Source organism: Mytilus californianus, unplaced genomic scaffold (genome assembly GCF_021869535.1).
Source record: "Mytilus californianus isolate M0D057914Y unplaced genomic scaffold, xbMytCali1.0.p SCAF_5, whole genome shotgun sequence".
Taxonomy (NCBI): domain Eukaryota; kingdom Metazoa; phylum Mollusca; class Bivalvia; order Mytilida; family Mytilidae; genus Mytilus; species Mytilus californianus.
The window spans coordinates 9060220-9074381 of NW_026262701.1; the positions used below are offsets into that span (position 1 = coordinate 9060220).

The following is a 14162-nucleotide window of genomic DNA, read 5'->3' on the forward strand; positions in this document are numbered from 1 at the left end:
GTAGTGGTGTACAATGTGTATAGCAATGCAGTTTTAGTTTTAACCAATTTTGTCTTTAAATTTTTCAGGTATGTATCAATAAGGGTAAAATAACACGAGCCAGTCTGAAAAATGAGTTGTATTCATCATAAAAGGAGCTTACAATTTCCCACAATTTTGTATATTTGATCACCCACAAGTCCTATGAGGCAAGTGGTTACCTGTGAAAGAGGACATTTTTTTGTTTTCTTCTGTTACATCATACCTGCCAACCCTCCCGTTTTGAGCAGGAGTTGAAATACCGGAAATCTCCCGCTTTCGGATATTTTAACCCGGAATGCATTGGAATGACCCGCGTTCGTATTTCTCAGGACTTTTCTTTACTGTCAATAAAAAGAAACAAACAATCAGGGATCATTTGAAAACTGTGGTCAGAAGTTTTTATGTTCGATTTATTAGTAATCGAAAATGATTTCTGCTATGTTAACTCCAACAAGATAGAGGTCTTTATCTGGACCAAGCGGCAGTGTAAAAAAAGAAGAAATATAACTGCAGATAAGATGAAAAATTTCAACTTTTACGACCATGTTCACTCGGCACAATGAACCTTTATTGTGCATATTATGTTCCATCAAATTTTCGGTTGCTTCTGGTACCAGGTCTGTACGATGTTCAAAACCATGCTTAGTGTGAGACTCACAACAAAATCAAAATATGGAACCATGAATTAAAGAAATAAAATATATTTATTAACTCTTATTGGTTTTTTGTAGATGAATAAGTGTACAGGTCATATATTTAGCTTGAAATTTCAATCGCGCAAAATCTCCAACTCAGCTGTCATAGCTGAGAGGAAGATCTCCCTCTTTGAAGGTTTCAAACATTGGCAGGTATGTGTTGCTTAGTCTTTAGTTTTCTATGTTGTGTCATCTGTACTATTATTTGTCTGTTTGTCTTTTTATTTTTGGCCATGTTGTCAGTTTGTTTTCGATCTATGAGTTTGACTGTCCCTCTGGTATCTTTCGTCTCTCTTTTACATGAAAACGAGTACGTCAATATTATAAGACAGGCAACAAAATGCAAAATGAGCTTCAGGGAAACTCAACTGATGGATTTTTTGTATTTACATTTTGACATGTCTATCATCTCCAATTACATTTATATATATATTTAGAAATAATCATAAGTTTAAATAAATGGTACTTTAAATAGCAAAACAAATTGCTGTCTGGAACGATCTCCCAGAAACAATTTGCATGTCACCCTCCCTAGAATCCTTCAAAGGTGGTATCTCCACCTTAACATTTGGAGGTTCTAGTCTGGCTAATTAATTAGTGTATTTAAGCCACTGTACATAATGTGAATATGTTTAACATTAAGCATGTTAAGCTACAACTAATGTTATTTCAAATTGTAATTGAACTGTGGCAAATATTTTTATTTTATTATAATAAAATTTTCGACATCCATTTGCATGTACATAGCGCCACAGTTCCGGGATATTCCACACTCCGGCACCAGAGTCATTCCCGTACCAGGAAGAAGAAGAACAACAACAAGTGTGAACATGAATCAACATGATCAAGGGAATATGACTTCGATTCATCTGTCTTTTTCTGGATACAGGATAATGCTCCTACTCCTAGGTAGGAGAGTAAAATATCCAGGCTTCACATCTCCTTATTTCAATGATGTATCCACATCATATTACTATTTTCAAGACAATGGGTTTCAAGCATGGTATTGCCTACCATTATAAATCAATATTCTGACTGCATTTAAACTGTGTATATATTTCTTTTAATTTACATGTAGCATAAAGTAATATAACAAAAATACCGAACTTCAATGAAAATTCAAATCGGAAAGTCCCTTATCAAATGGCAAAATCAAAAGCTCAAACACATCAAACGAATGGAAAACAACTGTCACACTTCTGACTTTTCACAGGCATCTCCGTATGTAGAAAACGGTGGACCAAACCTCTCACTTGTATGACAGTCGCACAAAATTCCATTACATTGACAACAAGGTGTGAATAGGCAATTTTATTAAATTAGTCTTTGCTGAATTTCTGCACTTTGTCCGATTCAACTTTTGAATAAGGAAGAAAGCTGTCGTGTACCATCAATCCTACTCAATTTGAATGTTATATGAAACATGTAGCTTCATTTGTGCGAAATATAATTGTTTCTTCTACTATCATTAAAACATGATCCTTATATTACCCACCTAAGAGTCCATCTGGATCCAGAGGCTCGTCCATTTTCGATTTTGTGAAAGTTCAAGGTCAGATTGTCGTTGTCGTAAACAATAATATTCGTCAAATTATTTCTATTACAAAAATATGTTTTATTGGCATGATAAATTAATGAAACTTCTAGAAATTTAGATATAGACAAAAATGAAATAAAATAAATATATTTTACGTCAATATTTATTCTTATTTGCGATAGGAAACCAGGGACGCGAAAATTTTCTAAAAACAAATCTGAAATGTGAGAAAGAAACAGTCACTTCATATGGACAATGGATGAAGAAGAGTTATCAGTTGAAATAGCACAAGAAGAGAGTGAGGGTCGAACCACGGCAACATGGGAACACGAAGATTTAGCACAGGTTTATGAAATTAAAATTTAATTTGCCTTCTTTCATGCATTTACCATTTAGGGTTCCCAACCTATAGAACTGTAGACTTAAGGTTCATCATAACAAATGGACAAACATGTCTGTATTTACACACCAAAAACTACTCGGAGTACAGACTAATCTGTGCAATTGGAAAAGTTTAAAGGCCTGGCACCCACTAGATATATAAAATTAAAGTGCATTTTGTGTTTCAGAAAGATAAAATCTTTTTTGGATTTTGATGGGCATTTTTTTCGTTCCTGTTGTTGGTGTAAAAATAAACAAACACCTGATTTACATTTGATACTGTCCACTCAGTTATACTCTTTAACTCACTTATTGTTGTGAAGATATCTATTGTCCATGTCAATCAAGGACAATCAATACAATACAGTTGTTACCTGAGAGGGAGCATCTCAAAGATTTAACCCAACTTAGTTTATTTTTACACTTTCTGCAGGTACAGAAAAAAATGCCCATCAAAATCCAAAAAAGATTTCATCTTTCTGAAACAAAAAAGGCTTTTAACTTTTATATATCAAGTGGATGCTAGGCCTTAAAACTTTTCCAACTGCACAGGTTAGTCTGTACTCAGAGTAGGTTTTGAGGTGTAAATACAGCCATTTTTATCCATTTGTTATGATGAACCTTAACAATGAATCCGGGTATGTTCGCCCAAAATCAGTTCACTCCAATTCGTGTTAACCCCCTTTCACATTTGCACCCTGAGTCCTTTGCACCCACCTCAGCTACAGCCAGATATGAAAATCTCTCTTGACTCAGAATATATCTAAAGCAATTAGTTGGAAAACTGGGTCCATTCACTTACAAATATGTTTGCCCAAATACCTGTTAGCCTGTGTCCATTTGCCTGTATAAAAGTTCATTCAAGGTCTGTTATTTTTTATTTCATTTGTTTTATTGTATAAACGTGTCATGATATAATATGAATAACAATTATTGTTCAAATACTATATGTTTTGTTTGATGTTGAAAACTTCATCACATGAACATCTATATTTAATCTATTTTTTCACTTTGTCCTTTTTGCTATCATACTTTCCCAAACATATTGTGACCTTTTTGAATGTTAAATGCACACATATCCATTGGCTATTTATAATCTTATTTCAAATACACAGAAAAATGATATATAGCATAAATTAGAAATAAGTTTGGACTTTGAAGATAAATAAAAATAGAAATGTATGTAATTTAATCTTTTTCAGCTTAGGATAAAGGTTTTTCGTGGCCATTTAGACTCAGTAAGAAGTTGTAAATACATTGACAATGATCAGAAAATCCTATCTGCCTCAGATGACAAGACTGTCAAGATTTGGGATGTAGAGACAGGACAAGTTCTCCACAACTATACAAGATGTCATGATAGCATTATATCACAAGCTAATGTCAATGACAATGGAAGAAGGTAAAGTATAAAATCTATATCCATGAACCATTTATTAGTATATTATTTATAACAAAAGACACCAAAGGGAAGAACATATTTATTTGCCTCATTAGTATTGACTCATCATAGAGTCATACATGTAGCATTTTGAAATATGTATGTATTTATTATTACAAGTTCAGTATATTGCAATAGCAACTATAATCTAAAATACATAGAGTTACCTATCTTTTGTACACTTCAAAGTTATGAATAAAAGGAGATCTATGTGGACAGTGGAGTATACATCATTGAGACAGAAACCCATCAACACAATCAACCAAACGACATCTTATTTAAAAAACACTCTTTGGTCATATAGTTCTTCAACTGTTTCGGTTCTTATACATCCAAGTGGCTTTCAAATATTTGGCTTTAAGTGTTCCTGATGAAGGTAAATCCAGAAAAATGCTTCAGACGCATAAAATTACTAAAGTGTTAGTTTTCATTTTTTTCTTCCTGCTTTTCTCCAACAATGAGTATTTTAAAGTCCATATCTTATTTAGCAAATGCCTAAATGCCTATGTCAGTAAAAAACAACAACTTTTCAACAAAATAAATATATTTAAAAAGCGACTGCACTAGTACATACATGTATATATGCATAGATTCTTTTCTTGAAGACTGTTGCAGCACGATCAAGAGATAACTGTCATCAAGTCAGGTGCATGTTTTTCTTTACAATTCAAAACCTATAATCTTGTTAATACCACCATGCTTTCAAGACTCCCCCATAAAGGCAGCAAAATAAGAAGTAATTTAAATAATTTTACAGTTTTGTTTGTTATTTATTTTATACTGACATTTTCAGATTGCTACTCACTTACAAGAGTAGGAATGGCCTTCATCGTCAAATATCAAATGGCAGGTTTTCGCTAATTATTAAGCATCAAATGAGACCTGAAATGCTATTGACATTTGTCATATTATAATTTTTAGCTTAGCAATATCGTCAAATGGAAATTATTTCATCATTTAGAGTACCCCACTCTTTCCATTATTTTTTACCAATACTGAAGTATAAGTAGAGGAGTAATCTGTTTGATATATTATTGCACAAAATAATAAGTGAATTTGAATCCCACAACTGATTTGTTCTTTCAACAAATAACGGACATGATAGACATGACATGAATGTAGTGTTGTTGCATGAATATAAATTGCTGATTAAAATATGAATAAAAGGAGTATACATCCATGTGACAGCAACCAAACAACAAAAATAACCAAAAAGACAAAAGTTTTATAATCTATTGAGATATAATGATCTGATGTAGATATTATAAAAGTGATAGAATATTTATCAATCATAATAACTGTTGTAAGTAGCTTAATTAAGTAAAAAGATAAAACAAAATATCACTGTTTTCACTATGTTGTCATTAATAGATACTTGATGCATTTATTGGTTTATTTTCCAGATTTGTTAGTTGTGGATGGGATAAGAAAGTTGCTGTTTGGGATATTGAATCAGGAAATTGTGTGGTGAGTTCATAGTTGACAAACTAAATCAGCTGGAGGCACTATAAGATAAATGTCACTACAATCTGGTATATATCTTTGTTAAGAGTGAAGAAGAGAAAAAAGATAAACTTTGATGAGAGAAAAGCCAATAGTAAAGATTTCTAAAGCCTTAAGCCTTTCCCATAAATTTTTTAACAGATTAAGAATTATTAAAATTAGAAGACTGACTTTTCAAATGTTGGAAGTATTTGTTTGTAATTGAATTAAACCAATTTTTACAAACTACCAAAAAATTGGTATACACTATACAGCAAATATTGATGAATTCAGAGTATGCATGTGATTTTCCTTTTTGCATAATTGATAATTTTAGCAGAGTGGCATGATATATGTAACAACCTCTAAATGAACACAGTAAACAAGTCAGAACCTAAATAACTTGTATTAGGTGTAAGCTTCTCATATCTGAGGCGTAAGCCCAAGAAGATATGAGAAAATTACATCTGATTTACATGGAAGTAATAAATAAATATTTTGTCTTTTCTCTTGTTCTAAAAAGAGCAAATAGTTTTGATAAAACAGGAAGAGCGTCATTATCTATAATTTTCCAGATGCAGTAACACTTTCAGAAGATGGTTTGTAGTTATGGATTTTGAATGAAATCTTAATTGCATCAGCCATGTATTTTTCTGTTATCAAATTGATACCTTATCACTGCTTTTGTATGGCAATATGAAACCCTGTACTATCTTGTCTTTTTCTGGTTTAATTGCCAAAAACTGAACTTTTTGCTGATAAATGATAACACTTCTATGTAAAATACTATGTTAAGCAACTGATCTATCAAAAGCTATATATGTATATGTACCTACTGTCAATTCATTATTATTCAAAGGATACGAATTGAGGATTTCATGTGTATAAGTTCACAACAGATTTTAATGTTCAACTTAGTACAAATTTTCTATAGTCTTGCACGCAGTCTTTGGCAACACCACAAAATCAAATATCCATCAAAATACGATTTTTTTCCTCAATTGAAGAAAATTTTTATCCATGAAAATAAATGAATCCACAACTAATATATAAAAAACTTTTTACAAAATGTATTTTAAGTTATTATATTGTTTCTGAAATGTGGACTAATGCTTAATCATATCCAGCTAAGTCTAAATTCTAAAGATTGCACTTAGAATTGAATTATGAGCTACAGAAAGAAGAAAAATGAAAAAAATATTTTCATTCCAGTGGTCAGGACAACATGCTGGTATTGTCACAAGTTGTAATTTTTCACATGATGGAAAATATGTAGTGTCTGGATCAGACTTAGATAACACAATTAAGATCTGGGACTCTAATACAGGAGATCTGATACATAATGTTGATGGTATGTACATAAAAATCTGTAATTAATCTGTTTCATGACAATTCAAAATGTATACTACTCATTGTATCTCTTAGGACTGGATATCTGAGGTAGACAATTATTATCGTGATCAAATGATTGTATTTGCTGTTTTTGTGGAAATGTTAAATTTTACACACAAACAAAATGGATGTATAATATATGTCACCTATAAATCCAACAAAGAAACATTATGTTATATGCAATTAGCTTGTTTAATTTTTGGAAAAGGAGAGTACTCAAGACCTTAAAATTTTAAATATTACAATGTTGGACTATTTAGATTTAACTGTTGAAAGTGTGAGAAATGATGTAAATCACAAGATGCTAAACTTGCTTAAAAATGGAGACTGAGCCAAAATTGATTTCGATCTACAAGTCTATCCTAGGATTCCTTAAAGGTATTGATACAAATATTTTTCTGTGCTATGGTACAAGTTTTAATAATTCAACCTAAGTTTATATCTATTTCAGACATTCATACCAGTACCATTACCAAGTGTATGTTTGCTCCTGGTGATGATAAGATTATTACAACCTCCATGGATAAAACTGCCAAATTCTTTGATCTAAAGACCTTAAAAGTCACCATTACTGTACAGTAAGTAACTATATATGGGGAAGAAATGTTGTGATATCAGTCATTAAACATTGATTTAGGACAGATCAACTTATTATTATTAATTGTATTAACAGAGATGTCTATTATAAGGAGAAGATAAAATAAAATTGAGAATGCAAAGGGCAAATGTGTCAAAGAGCAGAAAACAGCCCAAGGTCACGGCCTCTAAACAATAATGTATACTAGTTCAGCAAAAATCAACGTCACACTAAACTCTTAAACATATAAATGAACATAAATTAAAAATCATACAAGACTAAAAAATTAAAAAATCATACAAGACTAAAAAAGGCCAGAGCTTCCTGACTTGGGATAGGTGCAAAAATGGGACGTGGGGTTAAAAATGTTTTGTGAGATATCAACCCTCCCCCTATAACTCTAGCCATTGTGGAATAAACAAACACACAGCAATACACACAGTAAAATTAATTTCAAAAGAAGTCTGAGTCCAATGACAGAATAGGTAACAGAAGAAACTAAGCAAAATGAAAATAATCAACATAGATTAACATTTTAAAGGACTACTAGCAGTTACTGACATGCCAGTATGAAAAAATAAAGCACAATCCCTCCCATTAGGGGTTGAGTATCATGACATCATAAAATATACGAGGAAGAACCTTCTTTATAGTGTTGGAGAGGGGCATTGGTGGCCAAGTGTTCTAAGTAGTTCAACTACAGTATCACTAGCCTGTCAACACTGAAAATGCGAGTTGAAACTCTGCATGTGGCAGGTGCATTCAACTTAAATTGACCTCAGTTGACTGCCAAAGGCTGATAGTTCTCTCTTTGGCACTCTTGCTTCCACCACCAATAAAAACTGGCCACCGTGTAATAGCCAAGAGTGCTGAAAGTGGCGTTATACACTAAATAATCAATCAATATAGTGTTGAAAATCACAATGTCCACAAACTTTCAATTGTTAGAGCATCTTTGAAAATTTTCTAAAATCTATTCTCAAATATTATTATTGTAATGTGAGATTAAGGTATGAAGTATTAGGTTTGTTTTTTACTGATTATATTTCTGTCACTCACAACTATTAAACTGACAGTAATAAGAATGCACATATCAGTGTAAAATCAAAAGATGACATCAAAACCATGTAATGGTTAAGTGTATTATATGATACTGTATAAAATATTAAAAATAAATAGTATAAGTCAATAGTTTATTATTTGATACTTTTCTTGCAGAGGACATATCAATATAATATCATGCTGTGATATCAGTCATGATGAAAGAAAGTTTGCTACTGGTTCCTGGGATAAAACAGTCAATATCTGGGATATTGCTACAGGAAGTTACAGGTAATCAATTCCTATATTTGTGATAAAGTTTTACCATTTGTGACAGATAAAAGTTACAAGATAATTATACAATTTATTTGTAATATGCTGTACCAGTTTCAGTTAACAGATTTCTATATTTCGGTTTTGTTCCAAGCCACCATGGAGAGTCATAGTAATAGCCTTCATCCTTTCATCTGCAAACTTTGTGAACACTTCTTTTTTGGACAATGTTCCCAAAAGCTTCTATACGGGTAGCATAGTCCTTGTGTCTTGTGAACCATTCTTAACTATCATTTTGATTAAACAATTTTAGTTAGACCTATTGCAAAATGAAAATGTTTACTGCTTGTAATAACTACTCCAGCCTTTCTGAAACTTTCATATCTAATGAGATTGTTTGTCTTGATGTATGCCAGTAGTTGATCATACTACAAGGCAATTTTGATTTAATGATTTTTTACAGGAGTATTGCAACATATACTTGACTGTTGAACAGGTTTTACCTGACCTTGACCTCATTTTCATGGATCATTGGTCAATGTTAGGTTTTTGTGATTCAGTAGGTTTATCAGATACTATAAACTGTATTTAAACTATATTGGTTGTATGGAATGATTGTAAAGTGTATTTGTCAATCTGATGTGGTTCATTTGACCTTGACTTCATTTTTATTGCTCATTGACCAATGTTAAGTTTCCATAGTTTGATCCTCTTCTCAGATGTGAGCCAGTGACTGTCTGGCTGCTGAAAAATATAAAACAAGTATGTAAAATCAACTTGTTAAATACAAACACCTTTTGGGGGATCATAAGGTAGCACCTGCATCATATTATGTTCTATGTAAACTTCTGCAGAAGTCATAGTCTGCAAAAATGGGAGTTCTGTTTTCACAACAATATCATGAAATTGCAAATTTTGCATTTATGAATGATCAGTCATGCTTTTGATCTAACTTAGGGTTGACTCCAAAAGAAGTCCTGCCACACTTTTCCCAGGGTCATTTTTTCACACTGCCTTTTTATTTATAGATCAAAAGGACCTGGACAATTATGTGGCAGCCATGATGGTTCTGTTAGTTCGTGTCATTTTAGTCCTGATGGTAGGTGATCAGTTTTCACTCCATGAAACTCAGAGTAATGGAGAATATATTCTTTGTAGAAAAAACAAAAAGAAGATCAAACAAAAAGGAAAAGAATATTTATGAAGAAGTTTAAATAACTTTTATGTCTATTATTGTCAAATGTGATACAGAAAATAGTGTGAAATGTAAAGGGAGATAAATCTGTAATTTGAATTTTCAAATATTTAAAAAAAATAATTTACACTGTATAATAAATATTTATAAAACAATCAGCACAAACTATCATTTTGATTAAAGTAAAAGTATTTTCCTATTGATTTCCTTCAATAAATTATATTTAATTTAGGTTTACAGTTAGTTACAGGGTCATATGATTCCACAGTGTGTGTCTGGGATGTTGATAATAGAGTTCAGAAAGTTAAACTTCAGGTATAAATACAAATAGTTATCAATAAAGATAGACAACATATTTCATAAACAATTTCATTTTACAAGAATTACAAAAAACTGACTAAATCCCATAAAATTTTCCAAAAATTATGATTGATGTTGAAAAAGAAAACTCTTTAATCCACTGTAAATAAACATTATTCCATTTACACTTAGATATCGTTATTTTTAAACCACACAGCAAATTAATCTGTGCTGGTAAAACATCCCTAAAATTGCTGTAGTTATGTACTTGATGAAAGGTTAGCAATGCAAAAAAATCACCAGTAGCTCAGGGACAATATAGATCAATCTAATTTAATTTCATACAACATATTAAGATCCAATTGAAAAAATAATCTTTATCATCAGTTTTCAGCAGCAAAGTTGATTATGCCAGATTTTCCAAAATTCCAAATTTCACCAAATTCTTAAAGTTATTAAAGTTACTAAGCATGCTTTTTAAATTCCCTGCTAAACTTTTTAATTGGATTTAATCAAGCTTTAACAGTTTTCAAGATAAAAGAGCTAGGTGAAAGGGGGTCAAATCATACTTCTGCTTAACATAGTAACTAATTGTTTATTTTTAATGAAAGGAGATGGTGGCACATGTCAATGAAGCCGGAGCTCAATGATACAAATAACCAAATGACATTTAGAGGTCAACATACAGTCTTCAACAATAGATTTGATAAATTGGATTTGGAAGACTTTTTTCATTTTTAGGTGAATGTCATAGAAAAGAAATCTTCATTTTTATGAGGTTTTCTGTAAATCGTACTGTAAGAAATTCCATTTCTTACTGAATTATATGACAGTATTGAGCATAATAAAGAATATGTGCACAGTCACTTTTATTCTACATTTATTCATCTTTCATTTGTTGCATCATCAGCTGTTCTCAAAATACTGGTTGAGGCCATGGTACATAGCTATTACTATTATATCAAAATCTTCATTGAGGTATTCATAGTAATATAATTTGTTTACAGGGTCATGACGACTGGGTAGAAGATGTGTGTTTTGGTAGTGATCAGAAATCTGTTTTATCATGCTCTAAAGTATGTATGATTTGTTTGTATTCTTTTTCATCATAACGAATTATATTTAATGAAACTTAAACTTCTTTGTTTGAAAAAGCTTCTGAATTGATGACACTAGTTATTTAATCATCAAAGACTGGTATACACTTACCTTTTATAAATGCTAGTTTCAGGTACTAAATTCATTGATTCCTACTTAAATCAAAAAATTGCAAATGAAAACCATTTGTATGTAATTGTCATATTCATTTGTATGTCATTGTTCATTCTTTGTATGTCATTGTCTTATTCATTTGTATGTCACTGTCTTATTCATTTGTATGTCATTGTCTTATTCATTTGTATGTCATTGTCATATTCATTTGTATGTCATTGTCATATTCATTTGTATGTCATTGTCATATTCATTTGTGTGTCATTGTCATATTCATTGTATGTCATTGTCATATTCATTTGTATGTCATTGTCATATTCATTTGTATGTCATTGTCATATTCATTTGTATGTCATTGTTCATTCTTTGTATGTCATTGTCTTATTCATTTGTATCTTATTGTCATATTCATTTGTATGTCATTGTCATATTAATTTGTCACATGATGTAATATCATGTCAGAATTTTTGAAAATGAAAAAAAAAATGTGTAGATTCAATTTCTTTATCATTTTTTGTTTGTTTGTTTTTTTTTTTTTTGAGGGGGGTGGTTGGCTAAGACTAAACTTGGGTGATTAAAAACTACTAGTTTTAGTTTTATTGAGTAGTGCAGCTTATAGATTTTACCACTGTTTCTAGGGAACCTCAATGACATTTGGCTTATGACATCATCACATTCTCACTCTATTCCATATCATTTATGTTTCAAGATACAAAGTTCAGATTAAGTCAAATTAGATCGAGAATAAACTTTTTGTCCAAATTTGGCCTAAGCAAATCACATGTAATTATGTTCTTAGATTATTCTTGTGTTGTAAAGAAATATATTTTTTACAGGATAGAACAATAAGAATATGGAATGTAGAAGAAGCTGATAAATTGCCTGTTGTAATAGAAAGAAGGAAAGCTATTGGTCTTAAAATCATTAAGGTAATTGATTATCCCATCACTCTAAAGATTTGGTAGGGGCTATGACATTTTATTTGCTTATACATAAGTGTGTTTAATGATGGTCCTTCCAACCAACATAATTATATTTTATATTTGAGTGAAAGACCTTAACAAGAATTCACAGAGGAATCATAATTTATAAGTTATACCTTTAGAGTAAAGATTAAAATTGGGTAACCACATCCTACTTTTTACTTTAATATGAATGTATTTCTGATATAAAAGCAACTACATGTACAAGTAAGAGAGGAATAGAAATTTTGTCATTGAGTACATATTGAAAAGTAATGTTAACCTTAGATGTCATTTGGTTTTTGTGTCTGGGTTGCTGGCTGTCTCATTAACTTATATCCATTATCTCTCTTTGTCCATGTAAAAGTAAGGTAATCTAAGCCTTCACTTAAGTTTTGTGCAAATTACAAATAGGTTTTAAATAAGAATAACATTTTATCAGTGTGCACATTATGGATAGTAACATAGGCCGTTGTAAAAAATTATCCATAGTGTAAAACAATAGAATTACTTTGGTTTGTCTTGCATGAAGGTGTAACCTATACCATAAAATAAATATATTTTGTTACTGCATACATCTTAGTTAATAAAGTAGAACTTCTTCACTTTTCAGATCTTACAAAATCATATATAGTTAATGCCTAGGTCTGAATATTCATACAATATTTGATGTTGGATGTTGTTAAGCAACCTACAATCAATCAATTACCACACATAAATTTGTTCATGAATTTTTTTCTGCAAAATATCCTTTTATAAATATATGTATGATTTTTCATTAATTAAGTTTTTGGACAAAGTGTAAATGTTGAAACACACTTCCATGATGTGTCAACACTTCATTGATGTGTCAACACATCTATGATGTGTCAATATGTATTCATCATAATCTTAACCTGTGTATATTATGTTTGCAGTGTTCTATGTGTGGAAAGCCTTTCTCCTTAACTTCACTGGAAAATTACAAAGATGTTTCAGTATGTGTATTCTGTAGGATGCAGAACAGAGAACAGACTATGTTAGAAATAATGAATATGGTTGATGAAGGATAGTAGTGAATGAAATTATCTCTTATCTGTGATATATTTATTTATTTTTAATAAACATTATTCTCCTGAAAGATTTATGTATTAATTTTTGCCCAGTAATGATAGTAATGAACATCATAGCTAAAAAAACAAAAATAAACATCACATTCAAACATATGCAGTGGCGGATCCAGAGGGGGGCGTAGAGGGCGTACGCCCCCCTTTGCTTGCACTTTTTTTTTTTTTGTAAAATGATCAATCAGACTAGACTTCGTGAACTTTGCCATTTTCCGTGTATTTCATTTTAATGCGACAATTCTTAACTTCTAAAGATATTTTTCGCTCGTATTTACTGTAATATATTAATGATTATGTCAAAGTCATGTGTTTCACTACAGTGGAGTTGACCAGTGCGTCGAAAAAAACGTCACTCAGTCATTTTGAAATTCAAATTTCAGTAACACATTGCTTAGGCTGAGGATGATAAGCATTATACCTTCAAAGCGACAAAGGATTGAGCAAGAACATATTGACTTCTATTTCACAATTCCACCAAACAGAAAGTAATACTCTATTACACTCTCATGAAAAAAAATTCCACAGTATTATTTACCTTCGAAAACAT

General features: G+C 31.1%; 2 protein-coding genes across 2 annotated transcripts in view; one reads left to right on the plus strand and one right to left on the minus strand.

The window, feature by feature from the left end:
- The window catches only part of LOC127702899 (E3 ubiquitin-protein ligase MARCHF6-like), a 34080-nt gene extending 31830 nt beyond the window's left edge, over window positions 1–2250 (minus strand). The window contains exon 1 of the mRNA XM_052207204.1: window positions 2212–2250. Within this exon, the coding sequence (XP_052063164.1) occupies window positions 2212–2245 (34 nt within the window). The 5' untranslated portion in view covers window positions 2246–2250. The remainder of the gene's footprint in view (window positions 1–2211) is intronic.
- Window positions 2251–2288: 38 nt separating this feature from the next.
- Window positions 2289–13629, plus strand: LOC127702900 (WD repeat-containing protein 88-like). Its single transcript, XM_052207205.1, has 11 exons — window positions 2289–2598; window positions 3837–4036; window positions 5479–5542; window positions 6770–6908; window positions 7401–7527; window positions 8745–8858; window positions 9869–9939; window positions 10268–10350; window positions 11343–11411; window positions 12384–12476; window positions 13427–13629. Exons 1-11 carry the CDS (start codon window positions 2509–2511, stop codon window positions 13559–13561), a joined length of 1185 nt encoding a protein of 394 aa, XP_052063165.1. The 5' UTR covers window positions 2289–2508; the 3' UTR covers window positions 13562–13629.
- The last annotated feature ends 533 nt before the right edge of the window (window positions 13630–14162 follow it).

What these genes read in the sequence shown, in the direction of transcription:
- LOC127702900 (XM_052207205.1), top strand. Translation starts at nt 2,509, where the DNA reads ATGGATGAAGAAGAGTTATCAGTTGAAATAGCACAAGAAGAGAGTGAG. An exon ending in AACACGAAGATTTAGCACAG is followed by an intron (nt 2,599 to 3,836) that starts GTTTATGAAATT and finishes AATCTTTTTCAG; the next exon opens with CTTAGGATAAAGGTTTTTCG. An exon ending in AAAGTCACCATTACTGTACA is followed by an intron (nt 7,528 to 8,744) that starts GTAAGTAACTAT and finishes CTTTTCTTGCAG; the next exon opens with AGGACATATCAATATAATAT.